The following is a 17,641-nucleotide window of genomic DNA, read 5'->3' as shown; positions in this document are numbered from 1 at the left end:
AATTTACTGTCTGCAATATCCCTTTCATTCTCAAAACACTGTCCATCAGGCAACTTTATGAAAAAAACTGAATAAAAATACATTAAATAAGCTACTCGTGTTGTAGATTGCAAATGGGTAAATTTTCAAAAGGATTCAGTTGAAAAATGTTGCTGTCCATTGTACAGAGTTCTGTTGTGTAGTTGCCGAGGCACAAACCATAGGTTTTTTTTAGAGATAAAGCATGGAATCAGGCACTTCGGCATACCGCGTCCATGCCGACCAATGATCACATAACATAGAAAATAGGCGCAGGAGGAGGCCGTTTGGCCCTTCAAGCCAGCACCGCCATTCATTGTGATCATGGCTGATCATCCACAATCAGTAACCCGTGCCTGCATTCTCCCCATACCCTTTGATTCCACGAGCCTCAAGAGCTCTATCTAACTCTCTTTTAAATTCATCCAATGAATTGGCCCCCACTGCCTTCTGTGGCAAAGAATTCCACAAATTCACAACTCTCTGGGTAAAAACTTTTTTTCTCATCTCTGTTTTAAATGGCCTCCCCTTTATTCTGTGTGTGGCCCCTGGTTCTGGACTTGCCCAACATTGAGAAATGTTTTCCTGCATCTAGCTTGTCCAGTCCTTATATAATTTTATATGTTTCTATAAGACCCCCTCTCATCCTGTACACTAGTTCTATGTTATCCCAGTTTCGCATCCTACACAATGGGGGCAATCTACAGATGTCAATTAACCTACAAACCTGCACATCTTTGGTATTTTCAGTGACATTCTGGCTTCATATTGGGAGAGTTTGAAGAAGCTTAACGACCATTTCAACTTGTATTCCAAAGCAATTTGTCATACTTAGAATTTAGTTATTAAATGATAATAATCATCCTGGTAGACAAAAATGCTGGTGAAGCTCAGCGGGCGAGGCAGCCTCTATGGAGTGAAGGAATAGGTGATTTTCGGGTCGAGACCCTTCTTCAGTCTTCTTCAGTCTGAAGAAGGGTCTCGACCCAAAACGTTGCTTATTTCCTTCGCTCCATAGATGCTTCCTCACCCACTGAGTTTCTCCAGCATTTTTGTCGACCTTCGATTTTTCCAGCATCTGCAGTTCTTTCTTAAACATAATCATCCTGATTGTCACTTAAGAGTAGGAATAAAAACTGCTGACACTCTTTTGGTATAACAAGCAATAACTTTGAACGAGTAAAATTGTACAATAAAATGCAAGAGTTCTCATGAAATACAAAATAATGAGGCTAGAATTATACGCTTTTCCCAACAGTGTTTTGAATTTAAATATTCTGCATTAGTTTTGAGTGCTTAATTCTAGTTATGGCAGCTTTCCAGAAGTTTCCAGCCCCACATTAATGTGTGAATATTTGCAGGATGTAGCCTATTTAAATATAATGAAATATTTACTGGATCTTATTTAATAAAACTAGGCAAAATACCAGGAAGGCACTGCAACGGGTGGTGAAAACCGCTCAGCACATCATCGGTGCCCCGCTCCCTGCCATGGATGCCCTCCACTGCAAACAGTGTCTGAGACGGGCCGGGAAAATCATTAAAGACCCCTCTCACCCTAACCATGGACTATTTGCCCTGCTCCCATCAGGGAGGCGGTACAGGAGCCTCAGGTCTCGCACAAGCAGACTGAGGAACAGCTTTTTCCAAAATACCATCACCCTGCTGAACTCACAGGCCCGACGCTAGCTATCTTTATACTCTTTTATCTGTATATATTCATTGCCTATGTACTAGTTTAATTCATCCACATTGCACATATTGTTTTAACCAGTATTTTTACTACCTTGCACTCTGATTAGATGCTAAACTGCATTTTGTTGTACCTGTACTCGTATTTGTGCAATGACAATAAAGTTGAATCAAATCAAATTAATCAATTGTTTAAAGCATAACAATCGAGGTTGATGGAAATATATAAAAAGATAAGTGGCATAGATAGGGTAGACAGTCTGAGAAAGCTGGAAAAGTGGTGGAAGTTGGACAAAACAATTGATAGGTGGATACAGGTGAGGGGGTTTTGGCAGATGGGTGGACATGGCTAGGGATGAACAGGAGACAAAGGGTGTCAAATACAGATAATACTTACAACAGAGGTTCCACTATTATTCAAGATAGATATATCTTAGCTTCAACCTTTTCAGCAATTAGAGAACTGCTTATTAACAGAATATGTGATGAAAGTGAAGGATGTATGAAGTGTGTTAAAAAAATGTAAAACAGATCAAAAAGTTGCTAAACTGCATTTTTCTAATTCATTTAAAAGAATTTACATGATTATTAACTTTTTCAAATGCAATCTCAGATTTACCTTGTTCTCCACATGGTAAGCCAGAAGTTCCCAGTCCCACTGCACTGTGTAAATATTTGCAGGATGTAGCCTATTTAAATAAAACCATTCATTAATCAATTGTTTAAAGCCTAACATTGGAGGTGAAAGGAGACCTGACGAAAATATATGCAATTATGAGATGCCTATACAGTAGATAGTGGTGAATCTCTGGAACTCTCTGCCGCAGAGGGTAGTCGAGGCCAGTTCATTGGCTATATTTAAGAGGGAGTTAGATGTGGCCCTTGTTGCTAAGGGGATCAGAGGGTATGGAGAGAAGGCAGGTACGGGATACTGAGTTGGATGATCAGCCATGATCATATTGAATGGCGGTGCAGGCTCGAAGGGCCGAATGGCCTACTCCTGCACCTAATTTCTATGTTTCTATGTTTCTATAGGGTAGACAGCCTGAATCTTTCTCCTGGCGTGAAAATGGTAAAGACTAGAGTGTACAGCTTTAAGGTCAGAGAGAGTAAGTTTAAATGAGATGTGCGGGGCACGATTTTTGAGGAATTTGAGGTAGGACATTGTTGCTATTGTGGGAGTGCAGCGTAGGTTTACAAGGTTAATTCCGGGATGGTAGGACTGTCATATGCTGAGAGAATGGAGCAGCTGGGCTTGTATACTCTGGAGTTTATAAGGATGAGAGGGAATCTTGTTGAAACATATAAGATTATTAAGGGTTTGGACACGCTAGAGGCAGGAAACATGTTCCCAATGTCGGGGGAGTCACTGTTTAAGAATAAGGGGTAAGCCATTTAGAACGATGAGGAAACACTTTTTCACACAAAGAGTTGTGAGTCTGTGGAATTCTCTGCCTCAGAGGGCGGTGGAGGCCGATTCTCTGGATACTTTCAAGGGAGAGCTAGATAGAGCTCTGAAAGATAGCGGAGTCAGGGGATATGGGGAGAAGGCAGGAACAGGGTACTGATTGGGGATGATCAACCATGATCACATTGAATGGCGGTGCTAGCTCGAAGGGCTTACTCCTGCACCTATTGTCTATACAGAGAGTGGTAGCTACCTGGAACGCACTACAAGGGGTGGCAGTGGAAGCTGATATGATAGTGATGTTTAGTTTAGTTTAGTTTAGTACAGAGATAAAGCACGAAAACAGGCCCTTTGGTGCACCGAGTCCGTACTGACTAGCGATCCCCGTTACACTAGCACACACCCTGCACTACGGACAATTTACAATTTCTACCTAAGCTAATTGACCTACAAACCTGTGCATATTTGGAGTGTGGGAGTTTTTTTAAACTCTAAAGAATACAGAATACAAGATTGGTACCTTTTCCAGTAGCTTCCAACAGGGTCAAAGCATACAATATTATTAGTGAATCGTCAATACTTAAACTATTCTGGACACCTGTCCAAAAGTGACAGAATAGTACTTTCCGCAACGAGTCAACAGACAAATTACCATTAATCATATTCATTACATTATTTGAAACTGTATGAACGTTAATTTACTAGATTAATGAAAACCAAACCATTACATACTGTTGGATCTTCATTAGGGTCATGTAACTAGACATAATAGTGCTGGGGGGTTCGTTGCTCAGTAGTATCTTCTTGATTATATACTCCACTGCCTTCTGAGGTGGATAATGTTGAGGGGATACAAAGTCCATCAGAAACTGAAGGGTCCCTTGTGAAAAGTTTTCATCAATGGTGCTGTTTATCATACTGCACTGTCTTTGGGAGATCAGCTCTGGTTCCTTTGATATATTTCGGTAAGCTGCTGATGATTGAGAATTTTGGTTCATCTGATGGGAAGGGAGAAAAACAAACAATTGTGAAAAGCATGTTGGTCACCAAGTTAGTGTAAAACAATTTGAAACACTCATCTACTGGTTTGTGCTTTGTCCTGACTAAGATGGTTGTACTGCTTTGTCCTTAATAAAGTCTAATCTAATCTAATCTGACTAAGGTGGTTGTACAGACAAGGTCGAAAAGGCCAGGAGGTTCATGGAGATGAGAAAGATTGCTCGTCTCAGTCAATACTGAGTTAGCCGATCTCACCAGGAGTGCTTGATAGGCCTCCAGTTAGAAATGCACATCAGCCAGAGCTCCTATACCCTCTGGGCCATCTTGATTGAAACTGAGGCACGGTAAGAATGGGCCTTAGATTGGCAGCCTCCACTCTTAAACAGAACCTGGTTTATAATTCGGTCACATTACAATGGTGGACATACGGGGAAAGCATCAGATTGGGATGATATCCCAGCCAGACATCAGTGCCTTCAGGAACAGCACAAATTTGTAAGAACTTCTTGAAATAAATAAGGAAAATAATCCTGAGAATTGGCAATTCCACTGGGAAATTAAATGTAAATACTGCAAACACTCACATATCTGCCGATCTGGTGGTGCTGGATTAGGAATTTTGGGGGGCTATTACATATTACATATTAATACCAACACACCACTTTATTTCACTTTTTATTAGATGTACAAAATACTTTCTTGTGAGCCTGGTAAACTGAATGAGTGCAGGAAACGGGGTCCTGGTGAGTTCAAAGGATGCCCTGCAGAACCTGATGCTGAACCTGTGGAATTTTCAAACATTTATACGGCAGATTTTTTACATTTTACTGTATAACATTCCTATCTCTTCCCACTTACAAGTTATTGTCATCTCTTTACACTACCCACCTATGCTACATAGCCAGCAATCATTCCTGAATATCTGCCAACTCTGTGTTTGATTTAGCTGCTGGAGCTTGGTAACAGCATAATATTTCACCTCCTGCTATGAACTCAAGTACATAGACAAAATATAATAAAAAAGGAACTTCAGATTTTGATTCATACTAAAGATAGACACAAAATGCTGGAGTAACTCAGCGGATCAGGCAGCATCTCTGGAGAAAATGGATAGGTGATGGATTGGATTGGGACCCTTCCTCAGACTCCAAAGAAGGTCTGAAAAAGGGTCCTGGCCTGAAACGTCATTTTCTCCAGAGATGCTGCCTGACCTGCCGAGTTACTCCAGCATTGTGTGTCTATCTGAAGTACATGAGGTGCCTGCTATAGGCAAACCTTGTGAGAATTAGAACACAGCGTATTGTAAATTGTGCGAAAAGACAAGCTAATCTTATACAATGCCCTCCATAATGTTTGGGGCTAAGACCCATCATTTATTTATTTGCCTCTGTACTCCACAATTTGAGATTTATAATAGAAAACAGTCACGTGGTTAAAGTGCACATTATCAGATTTTAATAAAGGCCACTTTTATACATTTTGGTTTCACCATGTAGAAATTACAGCAGTGTTTACACATAGTCCCCACATTTCAGGGCACCATAATGTTTGGGACACAGCAATGTCATGTAAATGAAAGTCGTCATGTTTAGTATTTTGTTGCATATCCTTTGCATGCAATGACTGCTTGAAGTCTGCGATTCATGGGCATCACCAGTTGCTGGGTGTCTTCTCTGGTGATGCTCTGCCAGGCCTGTTTTGCAGCATGCTTGTGGGGGCATGTAAATGAAAGTCGTCATGTTTAGTATTTTGTTGCATATCCTTTGCATGCAATGACTGCTTGAAGTCTGCGATTCATGGGCATCACCAGTTGCTGGGTGTCTTCTCTGGTGATGCTCGGCCAGGCCTGTATTGCAGCCATCTTTAGCTTATGCTTGGTTTGGGGGGCTAGTCCCTTTCAGCAGATAGGATGTGTCTATACACTTCCGAATTCATTATGCAGATGATACCAAGATAGGGGGTGTTGTGGATAATGAAGAGGATTTCCAAAGTCTACAGAGTGATTTGGCAAAATGGGCTGAAAGATGGCAGATGGAGACATGCTGATAAATGTGAGGTGGGTGGCAGGAAATCAGACCAGGAATTGAGTTGACAGAGGGATCTGGGTATAACCGTGCATAGTTTCCTGAAGGTGGAATCTCATATAGATAGGGTGGTAAAGAAAGCTTTTGGTATCTAGCCTTTATAAATCAGAGCATTGAGTATAGAACTGGGATGTAATGTTAAAATTGTACAAGGCATTGGTTTGGAGTATGGGTGTACAATTTTTCGCCCAATTATAAAATGTCAACAAAATAGAGAGAGTACAGAGGAGATTTACTAGAATTTGCCTGGGTTTCAACAACTAAGTTACAGAGATAGGTTGAATAAGTTAGGTCTTTATTCTCTGGAGAAGGTTAAGGGGGGACTTGATAGAGGTCTTTAAAATGATGAGAGGGATAGACAGAGTTGATGTGGTCAAGCTTTTCCCTTTGAGAATAGGGAAGATTCAAACAAGAGGACATGACTTCAGAATTAAGGGACAGAAGTTTAAGGGTAACATGAGGGGGATCTTCTTTACTCAGAGAGTGGTAGCAGTGAGGAATGAGCTTCCAGTGGAAGTGGTGGAGGCAGGTTCATTGGTATCATTTAAAAATAAATTGGATAGGCATATGGATGAGAAGGGAATGGAGGGTTTTGGTATGAGTGCAGGCAGGTGGGACTAAGGGGAAAAAAAAATTGTTCGGCACGGACTTGTAGGGCCGAGATGGCCTGTTTCCGTGCTGTAATTGTTATATGGTTATATGGTTATTATGCTACTACCATCAGCAGTTGTATCATCAATGAAGATAAGTGAACCAGTACCTTCAACAGCCATACATGCCCAGGCCATAACACCCCCCACTAATGAGGTTTCACTAATGAGGTGGTTATGCTTTGGATCTTGGGCAGTTCCTTCTCTCCTTCATACTTTGCTCTTGCCTTTTTCCAGAATGGAGGATGCTCTTTTAAGTACTTCTTGGCAAACTGTAACCTGGCCATCATATTTTTGCAGCTAACAAGTGGTTTGCATCTTGCAGTGTAGCCTCTGTATTTCTGTTCCTGGAGTCTTCGGCAGACAGTGGTCATTGACAAATCCACACCTGAAGAGTGTTTCTGATCTGTTGGACACTCTTCTGGGTGTTTGGGAATTTTTCTTTATTATAGCGACAATTCTTCTGTCATCAGCTGTGGTGGTCTTCCTTGGCCTGCTAGTCCCTTTGTGATTAGTAAGCTCACCAGTGCTCTCTTTCTTCTTAATGATGTTCCAAACAGTTGATTGTGGTAAGCCAGGCTGATGTCTCTAACAGTTTCATTCTTGTTTCTCAGTCTCATAATGGCTTATTTGACTTTCATTGACACAACTTTGGTCATGTTGATAAACAGCAATACAGGTTTCCAAAGATGATGGAAAGACTAGGTGCTGAGAGCTCTCTTATACCTGCATTAAGGAGGCATTTAAACACACCTGAGCAATTACAAACACCTGTGAAGCCATGTGTCCCAAATATTATGGTGCCCTGAAATGGGGGGACTATGTATAAACACAGCTGTAATTTCTACATGGTGAAACCAAAATCTATAAAAATACCCTTTAATAAAATCTGACAATGTGCACTTTAACCACATGTGATTTTTTTTCTATTACAAATCTCAAATTGTGGAGTAAAGAGGCAAATAAATAAATGATGTGTCTCTGTCCCAAACATTATGAAGGGCACTGTAATGTTGTTGTTCATTTGGTAATCCTAACTCTTACACGATAAGGCTTTGATGTATTTATTACATGCAAATTACAAACTTCGCTTTTGCAAAGACAACTACAAAGTTAAAACGAAGTAAATCTTTAAATACTTTTTAGTTTGCAGTTTTTGACATTACATAATCTGTAGCACATTCCCTGATTACCTACAAATAATCAGACAAAAAAACACTGATAGATGTTGGACTAAGTCTTCAGCACTCTCCACACTCTTCTAAGCAATAAAACTAATATCTTGTTAAATGGTCGACAGTAGCACTATTTGTTTGGGGTTAAAGCCCTGTCCCACTGTACGAGTGCATTCAAGTGCTCTCCCGAGTTAAATAAAAAATCAAACTCGTGGTAAGCACGTAGCGGGTACGTCGGAGCTCGGGGACATCGCTTAGCGGCTTGTAACGCTAACGGCAGGTACTCGGGAAACGCGGTAAGCTCGGGAAGACTCGTGAAGATTTTTCTACATGTTGACAAATATCCACGATTGCCCCGAGTACACACGAGCGCCCATTACCGTAAATCTCCGAGTTCGAATCAGGGCAAACTCGGGGCTCTTGAATGAACTCGTACAGTGGGACAGGGCTTTAAGTATGGTATGCTCCACTTATTGGCAACTCTCAGAAACATTCAATTGGGCAATTGCCTGCATAGAGGAAATAGGATATTTACTTTTGCTTGGACAAGATTCTTATTTGTGGGTTTATTTGGGGCTTCCCTCTTATTTATGCCAAGGGATGGGAAAAGTGCAAAAACCATGAGACGGTGCAAAGAATTTGTTCCGAGGAAAGGCAAAGCGGACACAAAGCCAGGAGGTAAAAGAAAATAAAGAGATGAACCAAACAGTAAAAAAAAAAGAAAACAAATACAAGCTTGAACCACTGTAAAATGACTTCACAAAAGTTTCAAGACCCAATAGAGAAGGTGACCCATCAGAATTTGAAAACACTTTAATCATTCACTGAAACAGAGTTTCTATCATCAAGAGGATATAATTTAGAAGTATCAATGCCACGTACCTGAAACGGATGCCACGGCTGCAGGAATAGTGTTTTAGAAATGTTCATTAAAGACATTAAATAAAACAATGTTCTTACTTAAAATCTATATGCCTAGAATTTATCTGTGCAACAGCAGAACAAAACAAAGACAAAAATGATGTGAACTTTGCATTCCCCAGTTTTGCTCACCTTTTTTAGGAAGTTAACGCAGTCACTCATGATGTAAGATTTTTCTGTGCCCTGTGCTGTTTCCCCGTTTCACCCAAATAACATCACTGGAAACGCCTGAGATTCATTTCCAGTGAAACTTTCAACCACATTGCTCATGCTGCTCCCTCGGGTGCTGTCTGTGTGGAGTTTGCACTTTCTCCCTGTGATCGCAAGAGCATCCTCCAATGCCCCTGTTTTCCCCCACGTTCCAAAGACACGTGGCTTTGTAGACTAATTGACCTCTATAAATTTCCCCTAATGTGTAGGGAGTGGATGAGAAAGTGGGATATCATAAAACTAGTGTGAACGGGTGATTGAAGATCAGCATAGATTCAGTGGGATGAAGGGCCTATCATGACCATTGAGACCTGCAGCCAAATGACCTACCAGAGCCTCCAACTTACTATACCGTCTAACCATCCTATCACCAACTAGAAAGTGCTCCTGACTTGCCGTCTACCTCTTTGGAGACCCTCAGACTATCTTTTATCGGACTTTACTGGACTTTATCTTGCACTAAATGTCATTCCCTTTATCCATTATCTGTACACTGTGGAAGGCTTGATTATAATCATAGGTAGTCTTTTTGCTGACTGGATAGCACGCAACAAAAAGCCTTTCACTGTACTTCGGTACATGACAATAAACTAAAACTAACTCTCTTATAGTTATACCACAGTTATACGCAGAGCACTGTACAAGTCTCTGCAAAACAAATCTAAATTAGGGGTAACCCAATCTGGGATTCCAGTCACCCTCAGGTGGTTTCAACAGGTCCCACCTCATTCGTAACTGGAAGGAAATGCCTTAAGAAATTCTGCAACAAGAGGAATGGTTGCCTCTTTTCATCACTTCAGGAGTGAAATGGTTCATCACTTCAGAAATCAATGACAAATATTTTTTTACAAAAAAGATGGGACCAAATAACTTCTCCACCTCTCCTTGCAGCTCAAACCACTGGAAATAAGTAGCTCTAAAACGACTTCTACCACAAAAGAGACAACACCCGGGGGGTGTGTTAGCAGGGAATCAGTCTCAGCAACTTCAATGGAAGGGAAGTGGTGAAGCTTTCCTGATGGCTGGGTGAAGATTCTGCACAGGCTTCTGAAGAGTTGTGTGTAGAGGCAGGATTGTACAGGATAGTGATAGGAATGCATCTACATGGGCTCTGTGCCCTTTATGAATGGCTGCACAATATTGAGGCCCTGCAATGCAACCAAATGCTCATTCCAGGTATAAATGCAAAAGTTTTGAAAGTAGAGGGTTGCCTACTTAATTGGCGGAACATTTTTGTTCTTCTGCGATGCAGCAGTGAGGTGCAAAGTGTGCTAAGTGGCCTGCCTGCGCAGAGATAGCCTGCAAGGATCCTGAGGCAAATTTTCAAGACCGATTTTGATTTTGAGAACAGCACATCTATTTCCAGCCTTGCTTCAGCTCAAGAGATGTGTAGGAAAGAACAGCAGAAGCTGGTTTAAATCGAAGGTAGACACAAAATGTTGGAGTAACTCAGCAGGACAGGCAGCATCTCTGGAGAGAAGGAATGGGTGACGTTTCGGGTCGAGACCCTTCTTCAGATTGATGTCAGGGGAGAGGGCGGGACAGAGATAGAATGTGGTCGGACTCTAAGACTGGTGAGAGAACTGGGAAGGGGGAGGGGATGGAGAGAGAGGGAAAGCAAGAGCTATTTGAAGTTAGAGAAGTCAATGTTCATGCCGCTGGGGTGTAAGCTACAACCCAAGTGAGGTGCTGTTCCTCCAATTTGCACTGGGCCTCACTCTGACAATGGAGGAGGCCCAGAACAGAAAGGTCAGATTGGGAATGGGAGGCTGAGTAACCGGGAGATCAGGTAGGTTAAGGCGGACTGAGCGGAGGTGTTCAGCCAAACGATCGCCGAGCCTGCGCTTGGTCTCGCCGATGTACAGAAGTTGACACCTGGAACAGCAGATACAGTAGATGAGGTTGGAGGAGGTGCAAGTGAACCTCTACCTCGCCTGACAAGACTGTTGGGGTCCTTGGATGGAGTAAATGGGGGGAGGTAAAGGGTCAGATGTTGCATCTACTGCGGTTGCAGAGATATCCATCCTATTGTTGTTACCGTACTTAATTATTCCACATAATGTGGATTTGATCATGTTACACTTAACACAATTAAACCAGGCACATTAAGAGGACAGATCTCACCCTAAGTTTCATGCAAATATTTAAATAGGGTTAGACCTCTCAAGGCAGAAATTCATGGTGAAACAGCTTGGATATGAACCTCCTTTTGAAAATATTCTTGTATCTCCATGTAAAGGACAACGCGATATTATACCTTAAATGTATAGATCCGTAAGCGTTATATTATATTTCAGCCTTCAACCATTAGTGGCCATTTTTAAATTATGCATGTCTTACCTTGTGCCAATTTTCTTTTCTACGGCGCTTAACAAACAAGTGTTGAACTGGCACTCCCATAAAATAACGAAAACTTTGCAACAATTCTTTGTCTATTGAGCTGTTTGGCTTCACTTCCTTAGCCTCATTTGAAGTCAGTGAACAGCTTTCAGACTTGTCTGATGAAAGAATCTGATCTTCAGGCCCATCCAAGTCCAGTACATTGTCCCATGCTTTGCTTTCCATTGGTAAAGAATGTAAATCACTTTCATTTGCCTTCTGTCTTGGAAGTTGCTTCCAAGGCTTCACCTCTGGTGCATTTATGTTGGGAGGATAGTGGTAAGTGCTCATTTCAAATTCCTCAGAGTTCTGAGGTATCAGTGGTGGTAGATCCTCAATATACATACTAAAGCCTGCCTCAGGTTCATCAAACATGTGATCAGTTTCATCAAAGCCACTCTTAAGATAGTCTTCCAAAAGGCCTCCAGCACTACTTGGTGACGAACATGGAATATGTCCATCAGGTGAAAATGTTTCCAGAGATTCCACATCACTATTTATACTAGTGTCCATCGTCGAATCCACACTGCAAACAGAGCTGCTACTCATTTCACTTGATCTTCGACAGAAGTCGCCATTTGTTGCAGTGATGCGAGGATCCTTGCTTTCATCAGGGCCGATAAAGTCCAGTTCTGGCAATGGTTGTTCGTTGGAAAAGTTACTGGAAACTGAGAACAAATTCTCTTCAGTTAACGGTTCAATGGATAAAAGAGGAGGAGTTTTGAGGTCAGGTTCTTCCATGCCAACTACCCAGTCAGACCGTAACCCAAGAGACAGATGCTCTTCTTTACCATCTGTCAGATCATCATCGGAATCCAGCATAATATGATTCCAATTGCTGGAGGCAGGAATCTGTTGGCTTTGCTTAGCTTGGTAACAGTTTGGTGAATTGTCCCGCATACTTATTGTGTCTTCTTTAATGGCCTTCACTTGATTGTGCACTTCATTCTCATCTCCTGTCAAATCAATATTCTCCTGAAAGCAGAAAAAAAAAGAAATGTCCACGTATGTTTTTTTGGGAATTTAAGAAACCTGCTGCTTAAGGCACAATATGCTCAGACTACATCTCCAAACGGTCCGGAGATTCTGATAGTGATTGTCAGCTAAAACCCTGACCATCAATTACTTGGTGTCGTGTGGCAGCACAAATCCAATGACGATTCAGCCCGACTGAATTGAAGAGAAGGGACAGCAGCTTTGAATGAAAGGGTAATGAACCTGGATGCTAATTCCTCAAATTAGCAGCAGCACAAAACTTTTAGTGACAGCTTGTTACAAATAAGAAAGATGAAAAGTACAGGCGGCCTGTGGATTACGCAAGGATTCTATTCTTTGAGAACTGTCCATAAATGTATTTCTCCTTCATTTAGAAATGTCCATATCCTATTGTAACCCATATTGTATCACACTACATACACTTGCTATAATTCTATCATTTCACTTAATATTCACCTAAACACTACCTATAATTAAATTAATGGATTCTATACAGTATCCGGTCATTAATGAATATTACAAAACATATTTAGTCAGAGGGTGGTGAATCTGTGGTTTTGTTTGCCACAGAAGGCGATGGAAGCCAAGTCAGTGGCTATTTTTAAGGCAGACAGGTAGATTCTTGATTAGTACAGGTGTCAGAGGTTATGGGGAGATGGCAGGACAATGGGGTTCGGAGGGAGAGATGGATCAGCCATGATTGAATGGCGGAGTAGACGTTGGGCTGAATGGCCTAATTCTACTCCTATTCCTTATGTCATTATATTATTATTATTGTTAAGACTAGCTAGAGAAATGCTTCAAAAGTGTGCGGAAGAACTTGAGTTGTGAGATTTCCATAAGTTACGTCATCCATAATGTGCATAGTCCTGCACATTGAAACATTAATGTTGCTGTTGGGCAGTCTGCTAAATTGATGTCCGATTGTCAACTGGAGAAGTGGTAGAACTAATTTTAATTCAACCCCCCTAGATGGAAGTGGAGAGTCAGGGCATTTTAATAAAATGTTTCACATAATACCACTTTAAAAGACCGATTAACAAAAATGCTGATGAATCGGAAATGTCATAGAAACATAGAAAATAGGTGCAGGAGGAGGCCATTTGGCCCTTCGAGCCAGCACCGCCATTCATTGTGATCATGGCTGATCATCCCCAATCAATAACCAGTGCCTGCCTTCTCCCCATATCCCTTGATTCCACTAGCCCCTAGAGTTCTATTTAACTCTCTCTTAAATCCATCCAGTGATTTGGCCTCCACTGCCCTCTGTGGCAGGGAATTCCACAAATTCACAACTCTCTGGGTGAAAACGTTTTTTCTCACCTGTCTTAAATGGCCTCCCCTTTATTCTAAGACTGTGGCCCCCTGGTTCTGGACACCCGACATTGGGAACATTTTTCCTGCATCTAGCTTGTCCAGTCCTTTTATAATTTTATATGTTTCTATAAGATGCCCCCTCATCCTTCTCAACTCCAGCGAATACAAGCCTAATCTTTTCAATCTTTCTTCATATGACTGTCCCGCCATCCCAGGGATCAATCTCGTGAACTTATGCTGCACTGCCTCAATCACAAGGATGTCCTTCCTCAAATTAGGAGACCAAAACTGTACACAATACTCCTGATGAGGTCTTACCAGAGCCCTATCCAACTGCAGAAGAACCTTTTTACTCTTATACTGAAATCCTCTTGTTATGAAGGCCAACATTCCATTAGCTTTCTTCACTGCCTGCTGTACCTGCACGCCAACTTTCAGTGACTGGGGTACAAGGACACCCAGGTCTCGCTGCACCTCCCCCTTACCCAAACTAATCCCATTGAGATAATAATCCCTTGTTTTTGCCGCCAAACTGGCTAACCTCACATTTATCTATATTATACTGCATCTTCCCACTCACTCAACCTGTCCAGGTCACCCTGCAACCTCCTAACATCCTCTTCACAGTTCACACTGCCACCCAGCTTTATGTCATCCGCAAACTTGCTAGTGTTGCTCCTAATTCCCTCTTCCAAATCATTAATATATATGGTAAACGTTTGCGGCCCCAACACCGAGCCTTGCGGCACTCCACTCGCCATTGCCTGCCATTCTGAAAAGGACCCGTTCACTCCTACTCTTTGCTTCCTGTCTGCCAACAAATTTTCTATCCATGTCAACACCCTATCCCCAATACCATGCACGCTCATTTTAGTCACCAGTCTCCCATGCGGGACCTTATCAAAGGCTTTCTGAAAGTCTAGATACACTACATCCACTGGCTCCCCTTCATCCATTTTACTTGTCACATCCTCAAAAAATTTCAGAAACATATCTAAAGAAGCTTTTACTATCCTTCTTTATATTCCTGGCCAGCTTCCCCTCGTACTTCATGTTTTCAGCCCATATTGCCCGTTTTGTTTCCTTCTGTTGTCCTATGAATATTTTCTAATCCTCTGGCTCTGGCTACTCTTTGCTGTGAAAATTTCTTTCAGTTCCTCCACCCCCTTAGATCCTCTGTCCTCCAGTACATCTGGGAGATTGTTTTGTGTCTTCCTTAGTGAAGACAGATCCGAAATACCTGTTATTTTCCTTCTACCCATAATAATTTTCACCCGTCTCTTGTCAGACCCACAGTTGCTACTCCTACTCCCCTTAGAATATTTCTTGCCTTTTGGAATGAAATGATCCCTCGTCTTCCGGATTATGCCCAGATGTCAATGTCAACTTAGATAAAATTTTGACAGTGGAACACTTTAAAAAATATACATGTAACATCATCATTCAGAGTGGTGAATGCAGGAGTTGGAGTATCATGTTACAACTGTACACAACATTGGCAAGGCTCCATTTGGAGTGATGTGTACAGTTCCAGTCAGCCTACTTAGAATTTTTGTGACATGATAGCAACTCAAAGATTCATTTTGAGATCTCATATTTACACTCACTGATTTTAATTTAAAACTCTGAATGCTTGCTTTCTAATCTGTTACCAAAACTTACAGTACTGGCCCTGACAGCAACTCAATTGGTATTCAGAAAAATCTCAGCCACTGCAGGATTCAAGAGTCAAGAGTTTTTCATAGGTCCTGAAATGGAACAATGAAATTCTTACTTGCAACAGCATAACATATGTGTAAACATAGAACTCTGTAAAACCTATAATAAACAGCAACAAAAAGTTCAAAAAAAAACAAACAGAAAAATAAATAGACAATAGTGCAAAGTCAATGTCCACAAGTCTATTTAGTTCGGAGCCTATTTGGATGTGGTGGTGTTTAATAGGAAGATGGTTGCAGAGAAGAAGCTGTTCCTGAATCTGGACGTTACAGTTTTCAGGCTTCTATACCTATTGATATATGATCCTACTGGATCTATTCCTGTTTGGGTTGGCAAAAGAGCTTCTAGATTAATACTTCCCTTATGATCCTTGTAGTCAATTATTCATAGCCATTAACAGAAGCCATTTTTGAATAGAGCAAAAGAGACAACGGTAGTTAATAGAAAAGGCCAATGCCAATTCTTGTACCTCTTTGAAATGAAAGATTAGGTGAATGGGAGCAGCAGATAAGGGTTAACTCTTAGATCTATCCAAGGAGCTGCGCCCACTCTACCTCTGGGATGTGCTGTCTCACATGCAGTGATCAGGTTTGTGTGATCGCTGGTTGGTGCGGACTCAACAGGCCGAAGGGCCCGTTTCCACACTATCTCTAAAACAAAAAAAAACAAAAATAAATAAAACAGCCGTCAAAGATACCAAATAATGAATTATCTCCGGTTTAACTAAGATTTAAATTACTTTGGATGACTTTAATCGCTTTGTTTCCAACTTTGTTAGTTCATTTAGAATTATTGCATTGTATGAATGAGTTAATTCCCTTGCAGTTGGTAGCCTCCACTCCAATTAATGGCATGGCACTCACAATGGCAGGTCCAACTAGGTACAGCATGTTGGTGCAGGTTCCCCATCGGAAGCGATAAGGAATCTCCACAGCTTTGTGTCCCCATGCTTCACTCTGTTTAGTCCGATGAAAGCATTTCTGCTCTCACCTTTTTCCAATAGGGGGTCCACTACCAGGGCGCTGTTGGCAAATTAACTGTGGACATTTGACCGCATCTTTTGGACTTCTAAAGTTCACGTCCATAAGCAGAAATTCCCAAGTTGCTTGCCCAGGTTCCTAGTGTGGCTGATGTTATCCTGAAAAATCCAGGCCAATATATTAGCCATTTGATCTCAAACTGTCTGTTACATACAACATATGTAGAAAACTTACTGGTGCTCCAGAATCTTTTTATAAGTACGAATCGAAACAAAGAATTGTGCTGTCATTGCATTCTAAATACAAAATTACAATTGGGAGCTTTGATGTCATAATTTATAGTTTAAAGCCAGTTCTCTTTGTTTATATTCAACAATTGAATTTGATGAGCAAAAAAAAAAAAATGTTATTGTAAACCTACATAAGGAGATGATATTTTTTCATGTGATCTTCATAGTGAAGGGTAAGATTGGCAAGAATAATAAGGTCTGGATAAGAGATGTAGAGAGGCTGGTCAAGAAAACAAACAGGCATGTGCCACATAAAGGAAGCTGGGATCAGGTGAATCTCTTCAGGAATATATGGTGTGTCGGGGTACACTTAAAAAGGAAATCAGGAGGGCAAAGCGGGACATGGGATAGTTATGGCAAAGGAGAATCCACAAAGATTCTACAAATATATTCAGTGCACAAGAGCAAGCAGAGAGAGAAGAGCACCCCTTTAAGATCAATGAGGCTATCTATGTGTGAAAGCACAAAAGGGGCAGTGAGAGGTAACAAGAGGGCAATCTTCATTGTATTTACTGTGAACAAAGACATGGATGCTGGTGAATCGGTGGAAGGTAATAGCGTTGTTCACATTGGAGAAGAGGAGGTACTGGAGGTCTGTAAATGCATTAAGGTTGATACATCCCCAGGATTTGATCAAGTATATCCTCGGACAGTGTGGGGAGCTAGGGAGAAGATTTGCAGGCAAAACTGGCAGGCAGAGAAATTTGTAGCATTGATAGCGATGGATAAGGTACTGGAAGTCTGGAAGGTGGTTAATGTTGTGCCTCTATTTAAGAAAAGCTACAAGTAAAAGCCTGAGAAAT

At 41.3% G+C, this 17,641-nt stretch overlaps 1 protein-coding gene across 4 annotated transcripts in view; it reads right to left on the bottom strand.

The window, feature by feature from the left end:
• Positions 1–17,641, bottom strand: part of simc1 (SUMO interacting motifs containing 1) — a 50,375-nt gene that overhangs the window by 21,411 nt on the left and 11,323 nt on the right. For 2 of the 4 annotated variants that reach the window (XM_055643054.1, XM_055643051.1), the window contains exons 2-5: positions 11,498–12,511; positions 8,909–8,926; positions 3,851–4,116; positions 2,330–2,399 (exon numbers count right to left, since the gene is read on the bottom strand). In XM_055643054.1, the coding sequence (XP_055499029.1) occupies positions 2,330–2,399; positions 3,851–4,116; positions 8,909–8,926; positions 11,498–12,436 (1,293 nt within the window). In that variant the 5' untranslated portion in view covers positions 12,437–12,511. Of the gene's footprint in view, positions 1–2,329; positions 2,400–3,850; positions 4,117–8,908; positions 8,927–11,497; positions 12,512–15,511; positions 16,219–17,641 lie in introns of those variants that run through there. The other 2 variants (XM_055643053.1, XM_055643052.1) reach the window with 2 other exon arrangements.

Source organism: Leucoraja erinacea, chromosome 11 (assembly GCF_028641065.1).
Source record: "Leucoraja erinacea ecotype New England chromosome 11, Leri_hhj_1, whole genome shotgun sequence".
NCBI lineage: Eukaryota > Metazoa > Chordata > Chondrichthyes > Rajiformes > Rajidae > Leucoraja > Leucoraja erinaceus.
Note: the sequence above shows the minus strand (reverse complement) of the source record. Positions and strands in the feature narration are given on the sequence as shown.